The 14,321-nt window shown below is 48.1% G+C and overlaps 1 protein-coding gene across 6 annotated transcripts in view; it reads right to left on the bottom strand.

Annotated features, from left to right (window-relative positions):
* LOC109764953 (uncharacterized) overlaps window positions 1–8,562 on the bottom strand; it is a 33,576-nt gene extending 25,014 nt beyond the window's left edge. Inside the window, exons 1-11 of one of the 6 annotated variants that reach the window (XR_012203570.1) lie at window positions 8,321–8,562; window positions 7,572–7,922; window positions 6,630–6,810; window positions 6,293–6,512; window positions 6,015–6,151; window positions 5,892–5,927; window positions 5,628–5,793; window positions 4,925–5,019; window positions 4,754–4,834; window positions 4,409–4,579; window positions 3,949–4,297 (exon numbers count right to left, since the gene is read on the bottom strand). Coding sequence is in view for 1 of the 6 variants with exons in the window: in XM_073509326.1 (XP_073365427.1) it covers window positions 5,710–5,793; window positions 5,892–5,927; window positions 6,015–6,151; window positions 6,293–6,512; window positions 6,630–6,810; window positions 7,572–7,922; window positions 8,321–8,460 (1,149 nt within the window). In the remaining 5 variants the exon portion in view is untranslated. Of the gene's footprint in view, window positions 1–3,948; window positions 4,580–4,753; window positions 4,835–4,924; window positions 5,020–5,442; window positions 5,794–5,891; window positions 5,928–6,014; window positions 6,152–6,292; window positions 6,513–6,629; window positions 6,811–7,571; window positions 7,923–8,320 lie in introns of those variants that run through there. The other 5 variants (XR_012203569.1, XR_012203571.1, XR_012203567.1 and 2 more) reach the window with 5 other exon arrangements.
* Window positions 8,563–14,321: the final 5,759 nt, after the last annotated feature.

Raw genomic sequence — 14,321 nt, 5'->3', positions numbered from 1 at the left:
GAGCTCAAGAATAAGGTGTCCGCCGCCCGCTTCCCGGTCGTCGTGGGCGGCGACTTCAACCTCCTCCGATTTGCGGACGACATAAACAACGATCTAGTGAACTTCCCGCGGATGCAGATGTTCAATGACTGCATTGCTGACCTCGGTCTGCGGGAATTAGATAGGATTGGTGCCAGATTCACCTGGACCAATCGCCAGGCCGACCCGACCCGCTCCGTCTTGGACCGCATCTTGGTCTCGCCTGTGTGGGAGATGTGGTGCCCCCTTGCCTTCCTCCGCGCCATTACTTGTATTGGCTCGGACCACGTTCCCCTGCTGCTCTCTTCTCAAGACGAACGCCCTCCCGTCGCCCCCAGGTTCCGCTTCGAGACGTTCTGGCTTAACCAGAACGGCTTCTCGGAGGCCGTCCGTGGCCGTTGGCTGGAGGCCCGCAGCGCTCCTCACAGGTCCATCTTTGCGGTGGATGATTGGCACTTCTGCGCCAAGCGCTCCCGCCAATTCATGAAGGGCTGGGGTGCCAACCTGGGGCGGGATCTCTGGGACCGCAAGCAGGCCCTCCTCGCTTCTATCCAGGCACTTGACCTCCGGGCTGACTCGATTGGTCTATCCGCTGATGAGTGGTTGCAGCGGTACGACCTGGAGGACCAGCTCACGGTCATCTATACGGAGAGGCTTACTGGCGGCTCAGGGGGACCCAAAAGTGGGTTCTCAAGGGGGATGCTAACACCGCATACTTCCAGGCCATCGCCAATGATCGCCAATGGTCGTCGTCGTCGCAATACCATCCCGTTCCTGTGGGATGGAGAGACCCTTTTGCAGCGCCCGGCCGAGCTTCGCGCTCACGTAGACGGCTTCTATAAAGGCCTTTTTTCCGCTCCCCCGCGTGGGGGCTTGGCTCTTGCTCCCCTCTTCTGGGCGGGCGCCCAGTGTGTTTCGGACGCGGAGAATGCGGCCCTCACAGCTCCGTTCACGGAGGAGGAAGTTTGGCTTGCGATTAAGGGCATGAACCCTTCGTCCGCCCCGAGGCCTGATGGCTTGCCAGTTAAGTTCTTTCAGACCTTTTGGCACGCTATTAAGCCAGAGGTCATGGCTCTCTTTGAGGAGTTCTATGTGGGCGCCATTGACCTCCACCGTCTTAACTACGGGATCATTACCTTGATCCCCAAGGTCCCGGGCGCCTCCGACATTCGCCAGTTCCGCCCCATTACGATGATCAATGTGATCTTCCGCATTCTCGCAAAGGGGTACACCAATAGGGTGGCCCCTTTGGCCGACTGCATCACTCATCCGGACCAATCCGCCTTCATTCAGGGTCGCTATATCCTTGATGGAGTCTTGGTCTTCCACGAAGTCCTTCACGAGGTCAAAACCAAAAACCTCAAAGCGGTGTTCCTGAAGATTGACTTCCATAAGGCATACGACACGGTTAGCCGGCCCTTCCTTCGGGAAGTATTGCTTCGGAAAGGTTTTGACGATCGGTGGGTCTCCCAGGTCATGCAGTTGGTGTCGTCGAGCCACACCGCGGTGAACATCAACGGGGAGATCGGCCCCTATTTCCCCACCTTTTGTGGGGTTAGACAGGGTGACCCCTTCTCCTCGTTCCTGTTCAACATGGTGGTCGATGCCTTGGCCGCTATCCTGGATAAGGCAAGGCCGCCGGCCACATCCTCGGCATCGTCCCGCACTTGGTCGAGGGAGGGGGTGTTTCCCTCCTCCAATATGCCGATGACACCATCATTATGATGCAGGGTTCAGAGGCCGAGATCGCGAACCTCAAATTCCTCCTGCTCTGCTTTCAACATCTGTCGGGCCTCAAAATTAACTTCGCTAAAAGCGAGGTGATGGTCTTGGGCTATTCCCCTTCTGAGAGCCAGAGTATCGCTAACCGCCTGAACTGTCGGTTGGGGGTCCTTCCCCACTTCTTATCTGGGGATCCCCATTAGTGACTCGCGCCTGACAGTGGCCGACCTGCGACCCTCGGTCCACAAGCTGCAGCACCGCATCGAGCCGTGGCAGGGCAGGTGGCTCTCTAAGGCGGCCCGCACGATCCTCATCAACTCGTCCCTCTCCAGTCTTCTCCTATTCATCATGAGCTTCTACAGCTTCCCCGAAACGCTCCACCATGAGATTGGCACAGTCCAAGCTAGGTTCTACTGGGCTGGCGAGGGCGATAAGCAGAAATACCACATGGTCCGCTGGACTGACATCTACAAGCCCCGGGACCAGGATGGTCTCGGCATCATGTCCTCCAAACGCATGAACCTGGCCCTCCTCACTAGATGGCTGTGGCGCATTGCCAACGGCGATGGTGGCTTGTGGCTGCAGATCATCCGCCGCAAATACCTGCGCCACCAGCCCCTCGCCTTCTGCGTTAGGATGGGCGGTTCCTAGTTTTGGCAGTCTGTCGTCCAGCTCCTCCCGGTCCTTCGCATTGGGACCTCCATCTCGGTTGGCACTGGATCGGCCACGTTGATTTGGTTCGACCGCTGGGCCGGTGATCTCCCATCCGTGGCCCGGTTCCCTGACCTCTTTTCCATAGCGGTCGAACCTAGGATCTCCGTCGAGTCGGCCCTTATTAACTTAGGGCGCCTCGCGTTCCGGAGGCCATTTGGGCCTCCGGAGGTTGCCGCTTAGCATGAGCTCCTTGATTCTGTGGCTCTCCATGAGTCGGTCTTGTCGCAGCACCACGACGACCGCCTGTCCTGGCATCTCGAGCCCTCTGGCCGCTTCTCCACGAAGTCTCTGTACCGCGCCATCGCTCCCTCTCCTAGACCGGCTGTCCTCGATTCTATATGGTCTATCCGCGTGCCCCTCAAAATTAGAATCTTCATGTGGCAATGGATCCGTGGCCGGCTCCCCTCGGGCGTGGAGGTCCTGAAGCGCCAGGGTCCCGGTGATGGTATCTGCCCCCTTTGTGGGACGGTAGAAACCTCGAATCACATCTTCTTCTCGTCCGTGTCCGCCCAGTTTCTTTGGGGCTGCCTCCGAGAGGTCATCGGTGGCAACTGGTGTCACACTAACTTCCCCGATCTCCTCTCTGAGGTTCAGACCTCCCCCTTGACAGGTCGCCACATTAGGTGGCTGGTCATTGGGGTGCTCGCTTGGACGGTGTGGACTGTGCGAAATAAGCTTGTCATTCAACGGGTCCCCCTTCGACGTGCTACTGACGCTGTGTTCAAAATGTGTGGCTACTTGTAGCTCTGGCGGCCGCTTAGCCGTCACCAGGATCGCGACGCCATCACCTCCATCATCGCCGACCTTCGCTCAATGGCTCTCCGCTTGGCGCCGCCGCTCCCTCCGCCACCTCCAGAGCCGGATTAGATCCTTTGTTGCTGCTTCGGATGCTGCAGTTGACCCGCCTCCTTTCTTTTCTTCCAGGGCTTGTTGAGCTGTGTCCTCAGCAGAACCGTGTGTACTTTGTGTTGTGGTACTCTGTGTGTGTGTGGGTGAACCTTGTTGTACTATGTGGCTCTGGTGGTTTGCTTTATCTATAAAGCGGGGCGAAAGCCTTTTTCGGTAACGGCGACATGGGCTCAGGGTACGGCTCCGGTTATGGCAGTGGTTATGACTCGAGTTACGGTGCTGGCGGTCAAGGTGGTGGGGGAGGTAGTGGAGGAGGAGGCGGTGGTGGATCCATGGTGAGGTGTGGAATCAAACGATGGTAAATTGCTGTCAAGGGGATGCGATAAAACTAGATTGCAAGTGTTACGTTTAAAGGAAAGACAGACAAATGCACATAACTGTTCAGAACAGGAATTTAATTTTCATTCATCGCCCTCATCGGTCCGCCTTGAATTACATGGGGGAAGATAGATTGAAGTTATAATCCTAATTATATCTAGTAGGCTGGGAACCTATTTATTTGCTTTTAATAAAAATGGATGTGTGCATCATGATGATGCAGAGGCCGGGGTGTTTCCCCTTTTCAAAAAAAAAAATCTAGTAGGCTGGGAAATATAATATCCAGATTATAAAGATTTAAGCTAGAAACTGGACAAATAATTTACATTCATTCTCCTGGCTAGAATTACAATGAGGGTTCGGGGAGACAAATAAACTACTATATGATATACTTATTAGATCTAATAAGCAGAGCATTACTAATGTGGTCCATTTAATTTGTTGTACAGATTAGAAGTAAAACTTGGATGAGAGGACGATCGGTACAGCTGCTGCCAGTGTGCCCACAGCTATTGCAATTGAAATCTGGCCCAACTGAAGGCATCGGTGGAGCAGGTAATTAAATGTGATAGGAGCTGTACACAAGGTAATCGCGTCATGGGGCCACTGTCTGTGCCTAAAATACGAATTAATACAGCTGTATACGACGACTTCACATAGAATAATTCGTTTTTATTAATTCAGGGCAGGGATATTGAAGACGGACGGTGCGGGGTGGAGGATTTACCGTAGTAGCTGCATATGGAAACAAATAACGAACGTCCTCCAGTAGCTCAAATATTATCAGAACAGTAGATTGTCTAAGGGCCCTGTGATGGTGACCAGCCTGTCGTTGAAGCCATAGGAGATGTTCTGTGGTGAGATCTGAATTGCAGTTTCCGAAGCTTCAGTGAATGACCTAGTCAGCAATAAAGAAGGGTGTGCGTTAGCTTCCACAACTCAGACCAGCAAAGGATGGCGAAAACACTAGAAAAGAAGCCATGGCCGACCAGAAGAGCACCACACAAGGCAAAACAACACACGCACGGTTCATTAATCAGAGATGCAGCAAGCGTAGCATGATAGGCGGCACCTGAAGCCGACGCACGTCGAAGTAGAAGACTAAGAAATGCAAGGAAAACATATATACTCCCTCCGTCCGGAAATACTTGTCCTACAAATGGTTGTGTATAGACTTATTTTAGTTATAGATACATCCATTTTATCCATTTCTAAGACAAGTATTTCCGGATGGAGGGAGTACTTGATAACAGATCCTCCTTTGCCGATCAGCATGCCGCATCAGGGCTGAGGCACCACCAGCACTACTGTGGCCTCGGAGTCGGACACCTGGTCACCCTGCAAGAAGAACCAATGATCAACTTGAGAGGATGAAATCACCTGCTCGAGGGATGCAGGAAGTGTAGTTTGTTGTTGCCCTGAACAGTGGACAGAGATATATGTTACGTAAAATTACAAACGTAAAACATAGTGTAAAATATACATAAAATGCATTTTTTCTAATCTTATGACCTATATTTTTGCTTTCTTATGCCAAATTTTATGTAGTGAATCAATATGAATATAACTATTTGTATTTCAAACATAATTTATTTATGAAACGATCGTAAGTATATTCATATTGATTCACTACATTATGGGACGGAGGGAGTATAAAACAAGTTGCTTCGGTAGTTCAGTAGGGTACGTAAACAGGTGTAATTCAGCACAAATTATCTTGGTTTGCGCGTGGACCAGTGTCGTATAGTAGGACTCATCATCTGAGAGAGGCATGTTTCAAATTTGACAGGTGTGGAAACCTCAGTTTATTCACAACTCCTCGCAAACAGATTTGTGTAAAACAAATGGCAAGCACCAGCTACTTGTACAAAATTGATTTTTTTTTTAACTGTAGCCTGTTATAATTTGGCCATTCTCAAACTCTAAAAGATTGAAGAGGCCCTTACAAAATTACTATAACTGAACCACAAGAAGCTAAAACAGGCAATGCTGTTTCACTCTGAGGCCCTCGAGTCCGGTCTTTCAGCTTCAGGTTCCCTTCCTGTCTTTCCTCAGAGTTACATAAGTGGGAAATGTGAAGAGTTTCTCCAGAAAGTCTGGCTCATCAAGGCCCTGAAGAGAACAGATACACGAGCAGGCAAATTGCGATAAGTATACAGAACCAGAGTTGATGCTACAAATGGTAGAATGCAGCGCAAGACATGCCGTACCTCATACATATCTCTTAGCTTAGCCTCAGCTTCCTCCTGTAAAAGGTGGGAATAAGCACATGTAGTTAGCAATGGAGCAACAAAAATAATGTTAGGCTTGCCAGGAAATAAACCATATCATACCTCATCATCGGAGTCGCTAAACTCCCTACGGCATCCAAATGGCAGATACGCGTTCAAGTGACCAGCAGTGTATTTGTCAGTAATGCTGGGGTGCTTCATATCAGGAGATCCATTGTTGGTACAACCATAGCAGCAACCTTAATTAAACACAAGGAGAGAGTTAACTGACAAGTAACAAACCAGTAGAAGCACGAACCAGTTTGAGATGTTATAAATGTAAATCCAAGTTTAACCACCCACAAACTGCATTAAGCAATTCTAAATTTCAGATAGAATACCATTATCAGCCGGTTTGAGCATGCAGAAACAGCTGACCACCAATTCTTCATGTTGTCCCTGTCGCTCACGTTTGACTTCCGCGAAGAATACATCGTCGATGCCATGGGAGAAACCATCAGCTCCTTTAGCCCTTGTAGTGATATTGAGGTGATAGTACCACACACGGTTCTCACAAATTGATTGATATTGCACAACGTCTTTGAACTCATTTGCTAGATCCTAAAATAAGAAGCATGACTCAGATGAGCAATTATTACATGAGCAAAGACATAGTGCAACCCTTGTAGCAGCTTAGCAGGACAGAAAAAAGGATGTAGGGAGGGATAGTGAGCAGACCCCACAAAGGTTGTGATTCTCGTTATACTTGTCTACTAAAGCTTGAGCCAATAGGCACATTCGATTATGGCTTTGCTCAACCACATGAGATTTTGAACGCTTCTTCCTTCTGCCATCAGGCCAGTAAAGACATCGCTGTACGACCTTATCCAGCCGAGAAACGCTGCCTTGCTCCGGGCACCTAGTTTAGATCAGAGCATTGGTTGGTATGTCGCACTTTCTCAGTACTGGAAAAAAGTAAGGCATACTACGTGTGTAAGTAAGTACCCTGCCAATGTTATCAGGTGAACTAGTTTCCATGGAACTTTCTTGAATAGGGATCAAACAGCTCCCAAGTTACCTTTAACATAACTCATGGTACCCAAAAAAAAAGCAAAAATGGATTGTTTACATGCCTATAAGCTCTGAATCAATAAACTTAGTTGTGCCTGCAAGAAAGGCATCCCTATCCCCAACTCAGTGAGCTTTTACCACACTGTTTTGACTAGTTAACGTGACTTAACTTGCTGGCTGTCACCATTCTTGTTTAGTATGAGGAAACAGAACTGTTTGAGTGTGCCTGGCTCAAAGCTAACCAATTGTACAGAAGTGCACTTTGCTAATTTTCAGCTATGAACGTGCAACCACCTTCACAGATAAAGCACTACCAACAACTCTCTCACTGGCAGTGTAAAAACAAGAAGAAGCTCTGTTAACTTTGAGTGGCCACGAAATTTCAGAAACTAAGTAATCCAGCCTGATATTTTCCTACAACCAAAACTTGTGAGCTTTTCTGTAGTCCAGCTTAGGGTCATCCATTATATTCAAATGTGATTATCTTCTGTGGCCTACAACCTAGAAGTATGTAGCTCTGTTTTAAATACAATCGGTTGCATGTATGCGTGCACGAAAGAAGGGAGATAGGAACCAGAGAAAATCTAGAACGAAGTCGAGAAACTTTACATTTTGGTGACCTGGCGATCAAGAAGATGGCGGTCGATAGCATTGTCGGCTTCCTGTAAGCTCTTGAATGGCCCACCCAAATGAGGATATATGTGGAAAGATCCTGAAAGATCCACCCTGATGTAGAATTGGAGCCCCCAGTCACGCGGTAGCCGGGACAAAATAGGTGAACCAGGGGCAGGAACTATTGTGTATTGGGCTACCGCCTCTGACTGCGAAAGGGCGGAGGAAGTGACAGTGACACACGTTTCCTCCGACACCGAAGCGCCGAGCGACTCATTCAAGGACGGTGCTTGCAGAGTTTGTGCAGATGATGATCCAGGTTCAGCAAGATGCTCCTCCTCCTCGTGCCTGAATTAAAAAAAAAACTTGTCTCAGAAAATGAATGGATGGTAGAATACAGAACACTCCCTCCCAAACCTGCAGTTCCCAGAGGCTAAGTAGAAATATTCAGGGAACTCGCAACATGAATGAATCCGTCCGACTAACATACAGAGGAACCTCCCAAACCCGTAGTTCCTAGATGCTAAGAAGGTTCCGGGAACTCTCGACATGAATGAATGAACCCAACCAAAATGCAGAGGAATTTCTTCCTCGAAAAATAAAGAGGAATTTCTAGACGAACACCCCCAGACTGATTTCTAAAATCCCCGGCGGTCGACAAATACGACAGACTGATTTCGAATAGATCGCCCCGATATGTAAAAGAACTGGGGATGATGGAGCGAGCGGGGGAGGGGTGGCCATACGGAGGGGACGGCGGGTCGCGGGGTCTCCGGCTCCGGGGGAGCTCGTGGGCACGGGCTGCACCATGGATCAACCGCGCTGCACCGCCGGGTTGAGTCGGGAGGTCCTTGAGCCGGGGGCTGCTTGGGGGACGGAGGGGCATGGGGGCGCCGGGAGGGATTGGATTAGGTCTTGATGATTTCCGTTCCGCTTGGGGGCAGAAGGGGGAGGAAGAAGACGACGACGACGCTAAGGGCCCGTCCGTTCTCGGGCTAAGGGCCCATGGAAGGCCTGCTTGGCAGAGCTGAGTAGGTTTTTTTTTTTTTGCCTCCAGCGTACAGTAGTGGGCCCTCATAGAAAATTAAAAATATATGTGAGACAACAATTTATCACACTAAAAAACAATTTATCTTTTTTTTGCGCGAGAAAAAAACAATTTATCTGCCAATCATATACGAAAAAAACTCATAGGCCATATGCTGATGGCACTAGCAATATGATTTTTTTTTGGTATTAGAGGGAGATTAGTACCACAAAAAATGCCAAAAAATAAATTAGAAATGGCATTGACATTCAGACCTTATGATCACGTACTTAAGAGTCTGAACTAGGATTTCATAGAATCATATATTTACAACACATTGCAAATATGCCACATATATTTACTGATTAAAACGTGTCCTAAATTTTATATATTTGCAGCAAAGTGATAGAAAGAGTGAAGGTACCTAATAAACCACTCTTGTCCTCAAATGAGAGCAAGAGGGGGAGAAATCTGACCATGCAAGATGTAACTTCTCATATGCTTCCGTGGAAACAGAGGAAATTAGATACTCAACAAGTAAATGTAATTCCACATCAAGTTGAAAGACATTTCATAGGATGCTCATCATCCAAATCCCGACATAAGTATGCACAATATTTTTAGTGTTGGGACATCAAAACACCTTGACTCCATTGTTGTAAAAATCACAAGGAATTAAAAGGAATAAATACATTTTCACAAATTTCATCGATTCCACCATGATCATATAGCATAAATACTACATTTGTCGACATATATTTCTTCTCAAAATTGCTAAAGCCTCTTGGGCCCTGAACCAACATCCATGGTAGAGTGCCTCTTGCACTCATATTAGTTCACATAGAAGGAATCAAGAGTTCTAAAAGAACATAGAAGGAAGCAAGTAATCAAGAATAGCACTTGCTCAACAAAGGGTTGATATTTACCGCAGTAATACATACTCCTCATAAGTATCTTTCATATGGAATAAACAAACTTCTCATTTTATAAAAAAACCCAATGAGGTGGTGACAAAGCGAGGTTTGTAGCAAAAGGATTCACGCAGAGACCCGACATCGATTATGATGTGACATACCCTCCTGGTATGAGTGAAATTATGTTTTGATACTAAATATCATTGGCAATACAAAATAATATTATCCATGCATTTAATGGATGCAAGGGCTACATACTCATATGGACCACTTGTTTTAGAAATCTATATTGAGGTCCCTCAAAGGCTTACAATTATGAATCCAAAAATAAATCACAACATGTTTTGTGCAATATTTCAGAGTCACTCCATGACTCGAAATAGTCGAGAATTCTATGGTACTACCGACTGAGCGAGTTCCTTTTTCAAAAGGATTACTCGAACAATGATGATTGTTTATGTGTTTAATAAATGAATTCTAAATTTGATTTCCTTACATCTCCTCATTGCATACCGATGACCTCATCATCAATGCTTTTACAAGATCTAAATATACACAAAATTATCTCACCAACATTAGTTGAAACACCAAGGGATGACCAGTCTATTCCGATTGGTCCTTATGGCATACGGATTTTGCATCGGCTGCTTCAATCTGGTCCATTTAAACATAAGAAGGTAAAAACTGCGGATAATGGGATCAAAATTTCAAATAAGGAAGTTGTTCAAGAGCACAATAATAATGTTCTTGAGGGCGAAAATTCCATGCAATGAAGACGCCAAGTACTGCGAGGTAGCAAGAAAATCCAAAGGTTGATGCAAGCAAAGCAAAAGAAAACAAAGGCCGAAATAAGCACAAGGGCAAGAAATCAAAAGTTACTTTTGCAGAGTTACTAGCTAAATATCAAAAGGTGAGTGAAGAAAATGTGCTTATCGGCCAAGTAATTCAAAAGCATCGAGATCACCCCTAGGCGCAAATCTGAGGATCGGTATTGGCAAAGTGAGAATTCCAATGTAGCATATTCATGTCCTTATTTTGGGCCGCCAATGCCAAAGTCGTGGATGCTTCCTTACGCTCATGTAAATTTATATCCATCATGGGACAGGGATGATACAAGGGCACATTATTCATCTTATTTTAGACCATCTCACCAACATTATGCAACTCCAAGAAGACCAACATTTGATGAACAATCACATGTCAAAGAATGTTTCAATCATAAGGAATCGGTCTGAAGCTCAAGGAAAAAGAAAGAGGCGATCAAACTAGTTTACCGCGTTAAAAGAGATGGTCGTAAGAGTGCTACTTCATAATTGATCTCAAATGAGAAAGAGCAATTAAAGTGTTGACATTGGCTACTAAAGGCAATGAAACAAGTCAATCAAGTGCCAAATCTGAAGAAAAGAAGTTGAGAGTGCACAAGGTAAAACAAGAATTTTCATTAGTTCAAACAAAATCACAGCCGGGGCGCCCACTCGGCTTATCATATTGGTAAAAGAAGAAATTAAAAAAGTTTAAGTGCACAAGAACTTGAAAAGAGGAACATGACATGGGTTCCCAAAGGAAGTACTCTAAACAAGAATAACGCGCAAGCTTCCATTGCAAAATGTGCGGCAAGGTGAAGAGGGAGAAGAGTGAATGTTATGAACAACCAAGCCGAAGGTTTGTGCATCAAAAAGTTCGGTCCACACATCATCTATATTCTTCAGCTATGACATTGATGCCAATGCCATGGAATTCGTCCTCATGTATGATTGCTCACTCTCCATGGGCTTATTTTGATCCATTGATGCAATATAATTTCTTACATCATGCAAGAGTATTACCACACCATCATACTTTCGATTAGCTGCACTTTTGCTGCTAATCTAAATGGCCGATACATAATTATCGCCTTAAGAGTACATATTGCCGATATATACTTATCGCCCTAAGCACACGCAAAATGGCCGATGAAGTGTCGACATCATCCTTAGAACAAATTCCGTGCAAGTTATTTTTCGGCGCGCAAGCTTTGCTGAGAAAAAGGGGGCATGTGCTGACACAAGTTTTTGGCACAATAGAAAACATATACCAGATGACCTCAAATGAAAACAATTTCGACAACTAGAATCTGCGTATCATCTAAATGAACAACTTTGATGTTTGGGTCATCTTTAATCGAGGTCTTATGCAATCTTGAGAGCCAAAACAGTGTGCTGCTGAAGTTTGCCCAGGATATTTTTTACCATTTTGCAGGCCAATTTTCTCCCCCAAGATGACCTCTGATGGCGAAGTGTACAACATGACTTCTTTCGTCTCTTTGAGCTAAACAATTCCTCTTTTTGGAGTCATCGTGATCCAAGCTCATATTCGACTTGCACAGAGCGTCAAAGATACCTACCCGATGTAATTTGAGCCCAGAAGTTCCAGACAGAACTTCCGGGAAGGTTCCGGGCTAAACAGAAAGTTTGCACACGATGCACCCTCAAAACTGGAATTTTAATATTATTTGCAGATTTGTGGGCCCAAATTCGACCACAAGACGACGACCTCACATGGAAAAGTGTTTAACAGATGAATTGTTCATCGTTTCAAGATGAACAACTTTTGGTACCGTCGCAATCCGAAGCCATATACGCCGTGGAACGTTTTTGTTCCTGAATTTGGAATGGTTTCGACAGCACAAACAATAATGCGTCCAACTAGTTGCAGCCCCAGCGCAGGAGAAATCGTTCAAATCGATGGCCCGATCCGTGTAGCACAGGAAGTGGAAAGCAAATTCATGGTCCATCTTACCAATGCTACATCTTCTTTTGGTTTTGCGTCCAACCAAACATGTGATTGCGCAACCACAACTTTGATTGCACATGTACATCTGATGTTGGGCGGACCAATACCTGCAAGGTGGATGTTACTGCAAATTTAACATCTGATGTTGGGCGGACGAAACCACAAATTTAAATTTTTAGATAGTTTAACACTACCATTTTAACATTGTCAACCCAAATTCGATAAATAGGGGAAAAAATTACTGAACATAATTCATCAGAAAAGGTTCATTTAACAGGGGAACAAATTACTTAACAGAATTCATCGGACAGAGAAGGCTCATCTAATAGAGCAAATTCAGATAAACAGGGGAACATATTACAACCCGACTTCACACCCCTACTGATGGAAATGACATTGCAGTAACTTGCTTGCGTCCACATTGCAATAAAATCCGAAGGAAATGACAAATTGAGAGGGGAACAGTAGAAGCTATCGATCAAGTAGTCATAGGCATCGAAGGAGTGCCCGTCGAGCGATAGGTCATCCTGCTGGAGTGGGGCAGCGGCGGCGAAGGTGCCGGGGCCGACGAGCTGGTCGACCCTCCACTTTCTTCTTCAGCTTGTGGTTCCACACGTTCTTCACCGGATTCTCGGTCCTATGCAGCCGTCATGCGATCTCCGCCCAATGATTGCCTTCCAATTCATTCCTCAGCACATGATTTCCAGCTACTCCTCCCCGGTGATCTTCCCATTCTTAATGTTCAGCTTCAGGTAGTTCTACCTTTTCCTGCACTGCTTGGCGTCCCGCTTCAATCCGGTTGCTTGAGGAACATTGACCAAAGGCACATTCCCTTCCGAGAACATTTGAACGTAGGTGCGCAGACATAGTCCTCCTCCGTGCTCCACTTGGTCCTCTTTGCAGCCATCAAGTCACTGCAGCCTACCATTGATTATTCACCATCCCTAGAGTAATTTAACATATACAGTACATGTTAGATACAATTTAACATCTTCCCTACGGTAAAAGGGGGCCATCCGAGAATCTTAGGGAACCCTCTCGCGACGGCGTCGCCGCCCCCCCCCCCCGGCGGGCGACCGGCCGCGCGTCCCTCCTCCTCCCTCCAGCCACCCCCTCCCTCCCTCCCTCCCGCCGCCGTCGCCGGCGCCCGCAGCCGGCCTGGCCCCGGGGCTGCTGGTGGCGGCGGCTTCCCTGCCCTTCCCCTCCCGGTCGCTTTTCGACGCGGCGGAGCTGCTCCGGGGGGTGCACTTCGGCGACGGTCTGGCGTGACGGCGGGGCTCCGTGGCGCAACGCAGGCGGACAGCTGGGCGGCGGCGCCGCTGTTGGCGGCGCGGCAGCGCGATCTGGTGTCGTCCGCTCGGCCCAGATCTGGGCCCTTCGGGCCCCATCTGGGCTTGGGCGGGCCGGCGGCGGGGATCGTCTCCGGCGTGGCTTCTGGGAGGCGGGGAGACGCGACGAGTGGCTGGGTGCTGGCGGCGCCGATGCCGACCTGCTGCATCGTGGCCGACGGGGCTTAACGGGCCCGCTTCGGGCCTGGTTGGGCCAGGGGTGGCCCGGCATGCCCCGCGGCCATGTCCGGACGGCTACCGCGACGGTTGCCGGAGGCATGGGCCTCCCGCACGACGGCGGTGGAGGTGGTTCCCTCCCGCTTGGCGTCGGTGTTGCTGCTCCCGTCATGGTGCGCTTCTCTCCGGTCCTCTTGGCCTCGTGGTGGTGTTTGTAGTGAGGCGGCCTTGGTGGCGGCGCTTCTGCATTGGCGCATGGGGGTGGGCGACGGTTTGGCGGTCAGTTTCATCCGGTTGGGCGGTTGGGTCTGGGAATGCGGGAGAAATCCCTGCCGGCTTCGGCCCCGACACGGTGACACCTGCGGGTGCCACCATTCCTTCCTGGAGGGTGTCGGTGGTATTCACCCCCCACCTCCCTCCGCGTGCCGGGGGAAACCCTAGGACTCGTCCGGGTAGCAGCGTCGTCGGCGTCGCATTCCTTCTTGGAGGTGCTGCTTGGTACGCGGCGGTTCGGAACCTCGGTCTGTGG

The sequence above is a fragment of the Aegilops tauschii genome, chromosome 2, assembly GCF_002575655.3.
Source record: "Aegilops tauschii subsp. strangulata cultivar AL8/78 chromosome 2, Aet v6.0, whole genome shotgun sequence".
NCBI lineage: Eukaryota > Viridiplantae > Streptophyta > Magnoliopsida > Poales > Poaceae > Aegilops > Aegilops tauschii.
Note: the sequence above shows the minus strand (reverse complement) of the source record. Positions and strands in the feature narration are given on the sequence as shown.